At 39.8% G+C, this 15539-nt stretch overlaps 1 protein-coding gene across 4 annotated transcripts in view; it reads right to left on the bottom strand.

Annotated features, from left to right (window-relative positions):
* Positions 1-1843, bottom strand: part of OSBPL9 (oxysterol binding protein like 9) — a 62418-nt gene extending 60575 nt beyond the window's left edge. For 3 of the 4 annotated variants that reach the window (XM_086462044.1, XM_086462043.1, XM_086462045.1), the window contains exon 1: positions 1651-1843. In XM_086462044.1, the coding sequence (XP_086318170.1) occupies positions 1651-1761 (111 nt within the window). In that variant the 5' untranslated portion in view covers positions 1762-1843. The remainder of the gene's footprint in view (positions 1-1650) is intronic. The other variant, XM_086462042.1, reaches the window with a different exon arrangement.
* Positions 1844-15539: the final 13696 nt, after the last annotated feature.

Genomic DNA, 15539 nt, shown 5'->3' with positions numbered 1-15539 from the left:
CAGAAAGTAGAAAACATGATTTGATTTCTTGATCACAACTTGAATTTTTCAGGACAGGTAGTTATAGGATTTTTAAATTTGTGCACTAAAAGTCATTACAATAACAGAGAACATGATAAAAGTGTAATGTATATGTAGGGATACCTAATGATAGGAAATCATGAAATATAAGAGCTGGTTTTTATTAAACAGGTGAAGACCATCGGATGAAAGTCAGTGCAATAACCAGAATTATTATTATACGCACTAGTCATCAGCAAATGTTTCTATTTCTGTAGCTGAGCATTAAATGACTTTGCACCTTGGACCTCTACTTAGACTACACTCACTAATTCATCTCTGTCAAACAGCTGACATTTGAACAGCCATTAAAAAGCAACTATAAAAGCATTTTTATAACTCCATCCATATTCTAGGTGAGGGATTTTGAACCTACATGAACCAAAATTGTTTGAGAGTCTGTAACTGTTTTATGCTCATAAAAACTCCCAGGTCTGGAGAGATAAGCTCTCTCCTAGTAGGGTTGGAAATCCGTATTTAGGGAAAAAAAGTTTTATATGGCATGCTTCTGTATGAATATACCTTCACATTCAGCATGATACTCAAAGTTAACTTATTTGCTGTAAATCTATTACAATTTACTACAGGTTAAGTTTGTACGTGCTTTATCCAGACTGACACACTAACAGTAATTGTTCCATGCTAAGAAAACTTATCTGTGCATGCACGTGGTTCAGCCAGTCAGCCTTCTCATTTAAGGACATACCCTTGAAAAAAGAGTTTGTACTGTTAAAATATTTGTAACTTAATTCACATTTCCACAGAAGAAGCTACGAAGAGGCTAGCAAGTCAGGGCCTGTCAGCGGTTACAAAAAAAAAAAAAAAATAGTCAAGGAAAACATCACAGTTTCTTAACACACTGCACTTTAAAAGTTCGTGCCTAAAAGTAGGAAGTCCTCAACGGAAGCAGGAAAGTCAATCTCAAACTGGGAAGCGACCGGCCGCTGAGGCGGCGAACCCGGCGTGTGCCGCGACAACGTGTCCGCGACCCTCGGTGAGAGACGACAGGGAAGCTCGCTGCTCGGCGCAGCCCTTTCGGAGGCGACACCCGCCCGGGCCCGCCGCCTAGGCAGAGCGGCCGAATCAGGGCGAGGGCAAGTTCCCGCTGGACAGAGAGGGGAGCACTGAGGCAGCGGGACCCGAGGACATCACCGAGCAAGGCTCCGGACCACCCGGAGCGAGCGGGCCGGCCCCGCTCCCCCGGGAAAGAGGGGTGGGTCGCCGCCTGCCCGGGGGTGGGTGTGAGGCCCTGGGAGCCACCTACGCCTTCCCAGACCCCTCCAACGACGCCGGCTCCGAAGCCTCCGGCCGCCAAGGAACTCTGTGCGAGGGGGCAACGGCCGCTCCCGCCCAACGACCCCGCCCCGGAGCCGCCCCCTCCCCCCGCGCCGGCCGCCAACAATAACAACGCCGCTCGCCCCCACCGATCAATCTCCCCGCAAGGCCACCCTATTGGCTGCTCCCGCCGCCTCCTCCTTCCCCATTGGCCACCCAAGCACTCACACCGCCCCGAGTCCCCTCCCCACCCCCACCCTGCGCCTCAACCGGTCTCCCAGCTCCTCACCCGCCCGGCCCGCCGCTGCCCCTCACCGTGTAGTAGGAGAGGAGCCCGGCGTTATAGTCCAGCACGAACCAGCGGTACTGCCAGCCCTTCATGACATTGGTCCATTTGCTCAGCGGGCCCTCCATGATAGACGCCATCTTAGGCACCGAACCGGCACCACCGCCACACACACACCGCCCGTTCGGTGAGGGGAGCAGGGGAGAGACACAGCGGCCGACAGGAGGGAAGGGGGCGGGGCACGCAGCGAAGGGGTGGGGCCAGAAGCCACACTTCCCCGGAGGGCGGGCGGGAAGGGGCTTGGTTTGCGCGCGCAGCGGGGACGCGCGTAGGGGGGTGGGGCGGGACAGGGCAGGGCAGGGCAGGGCAGGGCAGGGCAGGCACCGAGGGGAGGGCTGGGCTGGGCTGGGCTGGGCTGGGCTGGACTGTGGTGTGGTGTGGTGAGGAGAGGAGCAGCGGGGACAAGAGGAGCCGGGGTGTCCGGAGGGCTTGGGTTTTGGGGCTGCTGCCCTGGGGGATCAGGCTCCTGGAGCGGGGGGGCTTCCCCTCACGGCTCAGGGGAGGCAGAGGGCGAGGCGTGAGGGAGGGCTGCGCGGTGGCAGCGGTGTGGTGAGGGCACGACGCCCTGGGGCTTCGGTTGTGGGAGGGCGTTCCTTAGCCTGTCCCCTAGAATGATCGGCACCACGGCACTTTTTCGTTTCTCTCGCTGTTGTGCTTGTCCCGTTGCCTCTCTGTTGTTTGCTTGTCTAAAGTGCCTGCTGGGCTTAACCAGTCCAGGCCAAGGGCCTGGGTCCTCTCCTGAAGGGGCTATATGGCCTGGCCCCAGGGTCTTTAAAAAACATCCAGGACGAGAGATCCCTTTAAGGATAAGGCTTATTCAAATGGGATACGGCTTTCCTGCGGTCTGATCCAAGATTGGAGTGAATTCCCTAGGTGCTATGGATGATTGTAAATCTGTTGTTCAAAGCAAGGCGTGTTCTTTGGCACTGATCTTCTCTGACATAAGTACGTAACTTCGGTTGTAATTTAATGTAAAATCTTCAAAGGACCCATAGAGATACTCATGTTCCTTCCTAAAGATTAACAATATAGCAGCAGCAGTAGTGCTTTTACCATGAGGTTTGTGTTTGTCATGCAATCTTTACAGTATTCACGGAATAACTTTTTTCATCCATATATAAAACCAGTTTTTCTTGTTATGATTTTAATATAAAAATCCCTTTATAGTAGGCCTGAGATAGGTCTAGTGTCTTAAAGCTTTGCGACTTTATACTAAGTTAAGCTAATTTTAATAGAAAAATCACCTGTTACCCCTTTTGTGAAAAAGAATCACTCAAAAGCAGAACTTCTGTGTTTGATTTTGGAAAATATGAAATACTTCTGTATTACTAATTAATCTTCCAATTTCAGATGTCACAATGGTTACTGGTTTGTTACCAAGTGAAATTTATAGTGTTGACTTTGCATTACCCCTCAGAGTCACCTGGTGGTGTGTTTATGCCTGGTGTTACCAGTTTAATCTAGCTAATGCACAATTCAGTCTTGAAACCCAGCCTGTTAATTTTGATAGCATTCTTTTTCAAGCTGCATATGACCTTAGTAGTCTGTTTTCTTGTTTCACTGACTAAACAAAGCGGCTGCCTAGAGATTATACCCAGGCAAGCAAAACAAAAAGCATCAGATGGTGCCAGAACATTACTAGTACTACCATTTAAAGCTGTAGTTGGACTGGAGCGTTATTATCTCAGGTCACTACTTTAACTGTATTATACCAGAGGAGTTGAAACTGTGGAAAGAGCTTGTGCAAAAAACCTCTTGCCTTAACTGTGAAAGGGCTCTCTGTAGGCAGAGCATTCTCAATGAGAAATTCTTGACAGAAGAGCTCTCTATTTACCTTGGTTTGCCAGAGGCTGAATTTGCTCAACTTCAGCATACACTGAATATCTTACTACTGGTTCTTTATTCTCTTTGACTTTTTTGAGAGGAAATGTGCCAAAGACTTGTCTCCACTAGAAAAAAGCATGTATTCTAGCTAGCTCAATTTAGCTAAACCTTAAAAGCCCTACAGTAGGTGGAAGAGTTGTGTTAACAGATGTTAAAGGGGAATTCATCTTGAGGTTTCTTTTGGAACTGTAGTGTGGATATTCTTTTTAGGTAATTTGGCAGAGATCAGAGACTCACTGTTTCTCAAAAAAAACCCACACAAATTGAAATAAATACATATGAAATTATATTCTGTTATCAGCTTTCAGGATACAGACCCATTTAGTATTATGTTCTTTCTCAACATGCCAGGATGATGTGCCTTCTGTGTGTATCAGTATATATATATTGACTCCAGTATATATATATTGAACATGGTTCATGAGGGCATTGTTGAAGGGATTAAGCTTAATTAGTTAGACCCTTCTGATAAAGATTCTAGGTGCCCATTCAAATTGTTTTGAAAGATCAGTGCAAACATTTTAGTTCAACAAACTATATCACAGTTGTGGCTGATTTCAACCTACCTTTATATACTTTGTATATTACAGCATCAATGATTTTAAATGAAAAAATGAAATAGAAGTTAATAAGTTACTTTCTTAATGGAATAATTTAGTTTGCTTTAACATGTTCCGTCTGTATTTAGTTTGAAACAGTTACACACAGCTGTTATTTTCTGTAATTGTGGACAGCTTTATTGGGATGTTTTCCATATTTTACAAAACTTAAATTACAAAACCTCTCTAACATTAAGTAGAGTACTTACTGACACCTGAATTTTACATACTACAGAGATCAACAGAACTGGGTGGAAAGCAGCAGCTGTTACCTTGTGCTGCCTTTGTTTTATACTCCATCAGCTGAAAATCTTGTCCAGCATCATTCTCTTGCTACACAGAGGCCTCAGTTGCATTATTTTGCTGGAGTGTCCAGCCACACACATATTTCCTGACCAGCCACAGTGTTTAGCCAATAAAGTGGCCCCTGGAGTACTCAGACTGTCCCAGCAGGAGTGTAGGGGGAAACCTCAGATATGCCCAATCCTTCCTTTGTTTTCCAGGACATCCCAACTTGCACCCTACTTTTAAACATTTCTTCTATGTTCTTTTCCTTTGTCCAAGCCTGTCCAATAAATTACATCTGGGTTTTTTTGGCCGTTACAGTTTAAATCCATAGGATTTCTAGCCAAGAGGAAGGTACTGACGATTTAGAGTAAATACCAGTGAAGGACCAGGGCAGAGGGAATTAGAAGCAGTAGTATACCAAAAGTCTGATTCTTTTCTACTGTATACCAAAAGTCTGATACTTTTCTACTGTAAAGTATTTTCCTCTTAAATTTTCCTGAAGTTATAGCTGAACTAACTTTGATGCATCTCAGTGATGAAGTTAGGTGGCTTGTGGGTTTCCGTAATGGTGTCTGGGAGTATGACTGGCAGCAGTGAAAGCAGCTTTAGCTTCTCCCAACAGCTGCAATTGCTTGGCATTCTGTAGAACATAAGGGAGCCATCTGAGAAGAGAACAAATGACATTTTGTTTCCTTTTCTTTTCCCACTTCAGGAATGGGCTGGTAGCTTCATTTTGTATTTCTTGTCCTATCAGGTCACTGTGTCAACTACTGACAACACAATCATCATAATTAAGAAATTATGTTTTAGCCTGATGGTGGATTCTTTTTCTGCTTGTTGGTAGCAAGTAATGTCTTTTATTTGTACCTTCAGGAAAAAATTTCCTCCATTTGATTTTTTTTGTGGGTAACAAATGCACTAATAAACTACAATCAAGCAGAAGATGAAGCCTTCTGTGTCATCTTCAGTCTCCTGCTACTGTCCTTCAAAGGTATTTTCTAGTCCCTCTATGCATATACTGACTACACTAAGAATAGGAACAACATCAGAGCCTAAACATTTCTTATTTTATTTCTTCAGAATTATGCTTGGTTTAGGGGGTTACAGAGAGGAAGATAGATAGGAGAGAATCACCCTACAAGCAGTCATTCTTATAAAAGGATAATCAAATCAAGTATGCCAATAATTGCTATTGTAAGTAGATTTTCTGAATAGATTTATTATACTGTCATGGGGTTTAATACAAATGTTTGTGAAAAAAAAAAACAACAGTATTACAGTGGAATGAAGACAGTAGTTGGCTCTCTTGGTTTTCTGAGGTAAACAAATAATTCTATCTTGGGCCTTTCTTGCCAATTCCTGTATGATCCCAGCAAATAAAAGCCATTACTAATGAATTTTCCCAATCCTGTCTTTTTTAATCTAGTTTTTCTCTGGTCTTAATGAATTGTGATAAATGCCTCTAGGTCAGGGATGAGGAACCTTGTTGAGGGCTAAGCAGACCTTTCTGAGTCTTCTAAATGACTCCATATTAGCATACACCAGAAGAAATCAAATTATGAAAGGTTGTATGGGGTTAAAGTCCTCGGGCCTCAGAGTCCCTGTTCTGTTTCCACTTAGGCTGTGTTTGAACTAGGTTTCACTAGAGAAGGGACTTTTCTTTCTGACCGTTATAAAGATCTGCCTTATTGTTGTCCAGATTCTCACCCTTTCATGACATGTTTAGAGCTGCACTGGAGAGTATTATGATATTGAGGCCATTTCCCCAAAACATATGGAATATGTTCAGCCAAATGTGATACCATTTAAGAAAGGGCTGAAGAATCTCTCTTGCATTTAAAATAGAGATGATTCTGAAACTAAGTTTTATTTTATCTGTAGTTATTTAATCCTCTCTAGTAGTGCTGTATGTCTGGAGGGTGATGCAGCTGCTTCACCTAACTGGCACTAATACTTTACAGGACTAGGAAAAGTTTGTCAGATGTTGCAGAATGTGTTAAAAACAGGGTGTGATGGTATTCAGTTAAGCAATTCAAGTGACTCACAGACAGAGAAAAACATTTTAAGGGCCTTATAAATTTGAGTAGCTTTATAACAGTAACATAGCTTAAATTTTGTTACGGTCTGATAAAAGAGTAAATTCAGGTTACAGTTTTATGGGACAGCTTGAAATAACAACCTTATATGGCAGTTGCAAGAGATGTTAACTGACATTTTAAGACTCAACATTTCTTCAAGAAGCACATTTCTGAACTTGCTGAGGGGCTTTGCCATTTAGAAATGTTGGTATCTTCTGTACTACCTTTACACATTGGAAGGTAGAAAATTCCTCCCATGTGCCCCTGTCACACTTGAGATCTTTCAGTATTCAGAGAGGAAGGCATTAGCAGCAATACAAATTTAATAGAGAAAGCAGCTTCTAACAAAATCTGTAACTTAAATATACTACAAACCTAGTTCAAAAGAATTAAAAGATTTGCCTAGCCTTTATACTGAAGAAACAGTTATATAAGCTATTTTACATCTGCACTTAGACTGAGCTCTGGTAATCTGGAAACAATCTAACAACTAGAAAAATGCTGGAATTAATTTTGCAAGGTGAACGATTCACTGTAATTTTACTATTTTATTATTAAACTTACAACAAATCATAACTTAGTCTTGAGAACAGCAAGCCTGATGTCTTTGCTGAGTACAAGAGTTCAGAGTTCACAGCATGCTGAATCAGATTTTATGTTCCTAATGCATTGCTTAGATGGGTAATGTCTCATCATTTGATTTAAGCATCTTATCATCCTGTGGGCAGAATTTATTTAAAATTTAATGCGGAAGTCCCTGCTATTTTCTCAACCACAAATAAGTGATTTCTACTTTGAAAAGATATAAAGGAATGCTGCTCAACTGGAATGCTTACTGCAGCTGCAGTATGCAGCCCACTGGTACAAAAAGGCAAATAAGCATAATCTATTTTCCCAAAGCTTTCCCACCATCACCTTTTTCATAGGATTTGGCGTATTAATATGTTTCAAATAAGGTTACTTGCTTTTTGTAGTCAATTTGTTTTGCGAGAATACCATAGATACATTGTCTTCTCACAAAATTCAGACCTTTTACAGTAGATTTCAATGTGTAGCAAATTTAGCAAAGGAAAAGGTAAGAACTGATTTAATATTTTAAAAAGTATTGACCCTCATGGTAAGGATTATATGCTATGTTTATTTTCAGTAAGGAGTGTTTATTTTTTCTTTATACACTGTATTTATTTGTTATTAATACATACAGCAATGTCAATGCTAGTATTTAAAGCTAGTGTATATACAAGTAGATTCCAAAATATATGTATATTATTAGGCTGTTATGAACAGTATCCATGCTGTCTGGTACAGTCTTTTCTTAAAATTTGAAGAAAAAATATAATTTTTCTTTTCCTCTTTTTTTTTTTTTTGGTCCAGGTAAATAGCAGAAATAATGTATTTGACTTAAGTATATATCTATGGAAATTTTTAGGGTGCTGGGTGGGAAATCTAAGGAGATGAAAGGGAGGATAAAATTGAAGTCAAAGAGATCTAAAGCTGAGCAACCAATCGTAAAACACAAGTATATAGAATGAGCACTATCCCATGAATGCTTCTATTACTCATTTCTGTAGCTAGAAGTATTAAAAGGGTATCTGTTACTTCAGTTGCGTCAATTTAGAATCAATTTCTGGCACCTTCTGCATTTCATTCTGGGACTTAAGGCCACATAATTTTTCTTTAGATCTAGAATCACTCTCAGTGTTTTGTACGTGTGATATATACAGTATAATCCCTCATCTAACACTGCTCTGATTTTGGGATGCCAAAAAGTTCTTTCTCTAGGGTTACTGTTTCTTGTACAAGGATGTGAGGCAAAGGTAGCAAGGTTTATCCTACCAAGAATTGGAGAAGGCTTTTTCATCTTATCTGAGAATTAAAATAATCCTTTTTGGTGGCTGCTTAAAGGATTTGCTTCCTCCTTGTTCTGATGGAAGCAAAAATGCAGAAAATATTTTTTCATCCTACTCAACTCTCTCTCTCTCCCGCCCTCCCCCTTCCCATGAGAAATGGAAAAGTAGCAGAAATTTGATTTAGTAGAAGAAAAATAAGTAGCCACCAGAACTGACAGAATAAACTCAAATTGCTCCCGAAAAATCACGCTCTGCACTTGGACCTCAATTTAGAGAGCAGATGGGTGTTTTGCTACTTTGACAGCTTTCAGGAGCTGTCAGGAGACTATTCTGGCTATGTGTGAACTAGCAGACTCATGTGCAGAATGCAGCCACATCTGATTTCCAGATGAAGTGAGAATTCGGTTCACAGTAGCACTTCCTGCAGCTTCATCAGCTTGGTACCAGCAGGAAGAAAACCCAGGTTCAAAGATCAGGGGAGAAAACCCAGGTTCAAAGATCAGGGGAAAGCCCTAGCCCACCCTGGCTAGGTTTCCAACCTTAGCAGTATGAAGAGAAAAGCCTGGAACATATTATAGGATGGATTCATCAGCTATGTAGACTAAAACAACCACTCGCACCAATTAAACAAAGCCAGTTCAGGTGACTTCTGAGCTGTAAATTATTGGAGGTTTGGGAAGTACACTAGGGCAGTGTCACTACACGCTTATCTACTCCTGCCATCTTCCATAGCCACTAGCTATTGCCAATGCTGGAGACAGGACACTCAGCTGTTCAGACGTTTATTCTGAGCCACTACCTCTATTCTTATAATACATTCTTACTGTCACAGAGTTAGCTAAGAGACTCCAAGTATTCTTTCAAGGAGGGCTTTGGGTTCTTAGTATTTTTTTTTCTCCAGTAAAAGAGTGGAATTTCTGTTGGGATCTTTAATGATACCGTAGCCTAAATTTACATGTTAGTAGTTGAAGCTTGTTTTGCCCATTCTCTAACAGTAGCAGTTTCACTGACTTTTGCTGAAGCTGAACTTGGTCAGAACTGCTGAAATATGCCCAGATGTCACAGACTGAAACAAAGGGAATCCTACTCAGCTTGTAGGCAGCGGCACACACGGAGCAGCTTTGTTACTCAGTTTGTTAGCCAAAAACTTGATGAAAATCCAGGCCTTGTTGCATCTGTTTACTTCCAAGTTTCAACAGTTCAGTCTGTTCTATTCATACTTCCCAGTGCCCTGATAAACTGTTTAATTTGAACAGTAACTGCAACGTAACTTCTGAGCAAATGGTACAATAACATTAATATTAAAATCTGTAAATGCTACTGGAGTTAACCGAATTCTCTGGACAATTGTCAAAATGGAGAGTTACATCATTTGCTTTCCATGGCCCAAGAGAATTATTTTTTGAAAATAAACTTGTGAGGAATATACTAACAAGCAAGTCTTAACTACAAAAGTAGTTTGCAGTAATCACTGAGACTTTGATTCCCATAGCATAAGATGAAGTTGGTAATGTTTAGGACGTCATAGTTTCTTACAGTTGTGTATTTATTTGAGCTATACACCTTAAATTGTTTTAATTTACTGGTCAAGTTTGCAATATAGTTTGTAGATTAGCTACCTTAAGTCTTTGGAAATAAGATGTCAAAGAATGAAAGCATGAGTTTAGTTGGGTGTTTCCTGTTCAGGCCAAACAGGCCAAAAGTTGTTCATACTTGTATGTTCCATTGGTGTTGATGTGGTTACATGTACATAATCAAGAGCAAAATTTATCCCACTGACTTAAAGATTAAAGCATGTAAATACCCAAAGTTAAGCTCTGCTATTCATATTGCACAAGAAAAGAGGAGGATCTGAGCTTTTCATTAGTATTACACTCTGAGGTTTATGCTGTCTAGTATGCCAACTAGAGGAAAGATGCAGCTCTTCTGAATACAGCAAAATTGGTAGCAATGGAACTGTCGTCTTACCAGTCTTTCATCTTATCAGATTTTGGTTTATACATCTGGCCATTTTAGACAAAACAAAATCCTACCCAGTTTTCTCTCATCCAACTATCATTTATGTATTGGTAACATTAACCCATTCTGTCTGTAAAATGTTATGTCTACTTGGCTTTATACTTTAGTATGGGAATTCAATCTGTTAATTATCAGGGTTGATGTCGCATACATTTAATTGCTACAGAGTCACTGCATTAAATTTACTCATTGCACTGAATTTCTAGAACACAAGGAGGACAATGTTGTTCTTCTTGTAGGTAGTGGACCGATCTTATACCCTGAGTGTATTTATCTTGGCTTTAGAGTTAACTCAACTTACAGTTTCTTTGTGGCTTTTAGCTTGAATCCTGTATACCCACAAATCCTTAATTGTAGCCTTGTAGTATTTTAGAGATTTCTGGGGATAATCAGTGCAGTGTCAGCTGATGCAGTGACTGTGTGAAGCATAGGTAATACTCGGCAGTGTAATTGATCTCAGTAGTGCTTCACTGACTCAAGTGATGGCTGTCATTTCTATTCCCAGTAGCAACATGGGCGTATTCTGTACAGTGGATGCTCAGACAGTGCAATTACTTCTTGGAAATGTTCGATTTTTTCATGCACAGAGAAACTCTGCAATCTGCTGTTCTCTGGGTTATTTGAATGTAGTGTGTCAGGATTCCTGATGTTAAGAAATTCAGACAACTACATAACGGAGTTTGGGGAGATGGACAGGTTAATAGACAGATATAAATGTACATAGATGCATGTGTGTCCTCAGGAAAAAAAAATCCAGATTGGAAAAAACTGGCATATCTGGGAAAAATCGAGACATATGGTAGCTTTACATCAGGTTTACTTTACAGTAGAGGCATTACCCAAGGCGTGGTAATGCCAACAGGAACAATACCTCCACTTAGACAAGCCATGGACCAAGTGTTTGGCAGGGGGTCCTGTGGAAAGGTTGGAAGTATCACAAGCTGGGGAGAACTTTCTGGTAGCTGTTGCTATTCAGTTGATTTAAATGGTAAATCAGTAGACTTTGTATCCCAGACATTTTTAATTATTTATTTGTGCTTAAGCCCAGCCAACCAAAGCATGTTAAAAAGGAATTTTCATCTCTGAACCTTCAGGGTTCACATTTTCAAGATTTTCTTGGCAAGCCTGAAGGCCAGAAAGGTCCTATATTTTGCTGCTTTCTTGTTGGCTTTTTTTTTTTTTTTTTAATTAAAGCTGAAATAACCCATGCAAGCTCTTCACTCCAGAGGCTGGAGCTTTATTAAAAAGAAAAAAAAATATTTGGAAAATATATGATAAAATCTTGGTAGCTAGTAAAACTGAATTTGTTTTCTAGAGCATGCCATATTTCAAAAGAATAAGTAGAAAGGCAGCAGAAAATGAGAAAAGAGCATCTTCCAAGCAGATAGGCCCTGTTTATCTAAAGTGGGACAAGGAAAACTTTTATGCCACTTAACTTTTACTTTTGGATGGCATTTGAATTGGCCTTGTGCGCTTGGCAGCTCATCTGTTGAGCCATCTGTTTCAAATTATGCATGCTCAGAGGGCACGTTGCATCCAGGGATACAGTTCCCCCAAACACCAGAAATCTGAATTGGATTTGCAGTTTAGTGATCTGTAAACATGGATGTGCAATCATACATCTAAATAAACTCTGTTTATTTTGGAGAAATTGAAGCATTCATGCAGCTAGAGAAACGTGAGGAAGGTTAGAAGTGGCAAGCCTTCGGCAACATTCACTGTCATGTGTCCCTTGTACAGTGCTCAGGCAGTGCAAACTAAGAGAAAACCAGCCAAGGCCCCAGCTAGGAATTTCTCTTTTAGACTGAAAAGTTCTTAATGAACTAAGAGCTAATATAGTAACCAGATCTACAGCCCATTTAAACAGTGTCTTGAAGGAATTGTGGGGTAGAGAAGCTGCAATTTGGGTCCCTTCATTAATGAATCGTCTCCAGTCCCATCACAGTGCTAGAGATGAACAGGGTAGTAAATCAGAAAGCTATAACCAGCTCTCTGAGAGCCTTTGTTATGCAAGTATGACTTTACCAGGAAAGAGGATTTGATCCATGAACTTTAATGATGCATTAAGTAAATTGTGTATTATTTATAGCATACTAGTAGCACTTATCTTTTTCATATGTTATCTGCTTTGAACAGACTTTTTTTTTTTTTTGGAAGAATATACTGCTTGTTCCACCCCTCCCTATTCCTTCCTTTCCCCAGAACGCTGACTCAATTCCTTTTACTCTTGCAGTCAGCTCACAGTTTTAGGCATTTCCTTGTCCGGTTTTCAGTGGAACACATTGCTTCCCTCTCATCAGCATTGTGCAGTTCTGTTGTGGCTGTTGAATTGCATGCTGGCTGGAGATGGAAGAGATTTTTTTACAAGCAGTAGGTATTGGTGTAAGACCATCTTCTTTTCATGGAATACACTGAAACTATGGACTTGGGTAGCAATTGTGCAGTTGTGTATGAGAGAAGGAAGTTTGGCTCACATAATGCAGCAATGGAAGTAATGGTAAATCTAGATCCAGCCGGGAGACTTGAGGGATAAATGTAATTTTGTCACAGATTCTCTTTCTAGATTATTGTGTTTCTTTTTTATACCTTTTCACATTAGCCAAACCCCAGGTGGTTTGCATTATCAGCAAAGTTTGAGTCTTCTAGTGATGAGGATCAGACTTAAGTAACATTGTTTATAATAAATTGTGATCAGAGCATTGACCAAATGTAGATCTATTCTATTGTTTAGGCAGATCTTACTCATAGAATGAATCATAGAATCACAGAATGGTTTGGGTTGGAAGGGACCTTAAAGATCATCTAGTTCCACCCCCCTGCCATGGGCAGGGACACCTCCCACTAGACCAGGTTGCTCAAAGCCCTGTCCAAGCTGGCTTTGTGCACTCAATGTGCACAAAGAGTCTAATTATGACATTAGGTTGAGTGAGGTGCTTGGAAATATTTCTTGCTGCTAGAAGTAGCACAGATAGTTCATTTAATCAAATAATTGTATATGCACAATTTGCATATCTAAAATTTTAGGCATTTTACTTTTTGTAATGTATTTAATCTGCTCATCTGATCAAAAATAGATCTTTATATTACATTGCTTACTCAAGTTGTGTTACTTTTTAAATTAACAATCCCAAGAGAGCTACAGGAATTGATGAACATTATTTCAGCAATGTTACAAAATTGAGGTACCTGAAAGAAAAAAAGTCTAAAATTTTGCCTTTTTGAATCTTGTTAGTAGAATAGATGCTTTACTTATATGAACCATTTGTTAAGTTATTACAAAGCAACAAGAGCAGGGGACAGAAATTTATATATTTTAAAAAGGGAGCTGTATGATAATGGTAAAGGGGAGAGAGAGAGAGATTCTCTGCTGTTTTAGAATCTGCCAAGGACATACATAGATGCTATGTTGTGGGCAAGAGAACTCTTTTAGACTAATGCCATCTGGCTGGCTTTTGTCTGTGCCAGTTGTTATATAGGCCCAGTCCCCTGTCCTGCCTCTACCACATTTCTTAAAGTAAGAATTAGATTAAATATACAGTAATTCCCAGTTATCTGACTGGAAACATACCTATTAAGTGATTGAGAAACCCAAGGAAGTGATCCAAGCTTCTGTGCTTCTATCAGAGACTTTGATCAAAAATTTCCTTATCCATGTGCTGAAGCAATTTTTTGATACTTTTTCCCTTTCAAGCCTCACTTGCAGCAAAAAAATCCTGGCTGTAGATCTGCTCCAATTTGCTTTTCAATGCACATGATAAATACAGTTAAAAAAACCCCAGATAAACCCTCCACTACCACCCCCGGGTCTTCTATCTCATTCTTTTAGTTAGTAACTATTCTTTCTGAGATGCCATGCAGATCAGCTTTGTTTCCTGTGCTTTATTTTTGCAAAAGACAGAGGTCTGTCACACCAAGGTTTTTCAAAGCCTGTGTCTGTGTGGTAATATTGGTAACTCACTTAATCTTTAAAATTACTCTGTAAAGGTAAGTCTTGATCCTATATTGAGGATAACTGTAGATTTTTAGGTTGTGATTGTAGGAACTCCATATATTGGAAAAATGGATTTGGAATTGTCAGAATTAGATATTATGTTGACTTTTATTTGAATACAATAAACTTTGTGATATCATCCAGGGCTGTCACAAACTTCTGTTGTTTAGAGTTAACAGACATCTTGCATACCTGAGAATCCCAACTACAAAAATAAGGATACTGAAAAGCAAGAATAAACAGTAGATACCTGTATTTATAAATACAACCATACAGGTTTTCTTGACCTTGATCTCTACAAGGTACCTGTATGGTTTGTATTTTTGAGTCAACATCTAGCTAATGGGTTTGTTCTGTAGTCCCATGTAGGAGACTTGGGTTTATTCTCTACTTAGGAGAATTGGAGTTAAATTATGTAATGTATCTATATATTCATTTTACAGTTAACTAAATAGCTCTACTGATGATTTTGAAGTATTTTTTTCTCATGCTCATCTGTATATATGTAATTTACCATCGTTTAATGCTATCACAAGGAAAGGAGACAGAAATTCATTAAATCATTTCTTACAAATATTTCTCTAAGGAAAATCACTAAGGTAAATTATATCTCTTCAGTAGACAGGAAGAGACTGACAATCAAGAATATTTCAGTTTTGGGTGTAATTTGAATACCTTTTGAATCATGGAGATTCTTTTAGGAAGAATACATTCTCTCTTTCTGCAAAACTCGTCTAGCTATCTGCTCTTGTCTAGCTTATATGGCTTCTTCTGCTGTCTTATACCGGAAACCTCAATACTTTCCTTAGTGTTCTTTGTGTCATTTTTCTACACCATATCTATTTGTCTTGTGAGCACCTTGGGGAGTTTGTCCTTCTAAAGAAGGACACATTTCTTTGTCATGTTCACACAAATTAAACTGATACGGGAATATGAAAAATCTGGCTGGTTTGACAGTCGTGCATCATTATCAGTAATTTTGTTAATCTGATATAGATATTTATGTATAAATATACCGATACGTTCTTCAGTTGCTTTTCAGCTTTTGTGCATTTCCTTTAAATTAATATTACCAATAACAGAGGGAGTTAACTCAGCTTGTCTTTCAGATTCTGGGGTACATTTTTAAGGCCAGAATATATTTAAGTG

The sequence above is a fragment of the Leptosomus discolor genome, chromosome 3 (genome assembly GCF_034619465.1).
Source record: "Leptosomus discolor isolate bLepDis1 chromosome 3, bLepDis1.hap2, whole genome shotgun sequence".
Classification (NCBI taxonomy): domain Eukaryota; kingdom Metazoa; phylum Chordata; class Aves; order Leptosomiformes; family Leptosomidae; genus Leptosomus; species Leptosomus discolor.
Note: the sequence above shows the minus strand (reverse complement) of the source record. Positions and strands in the feature narration are given on the sequence as shown.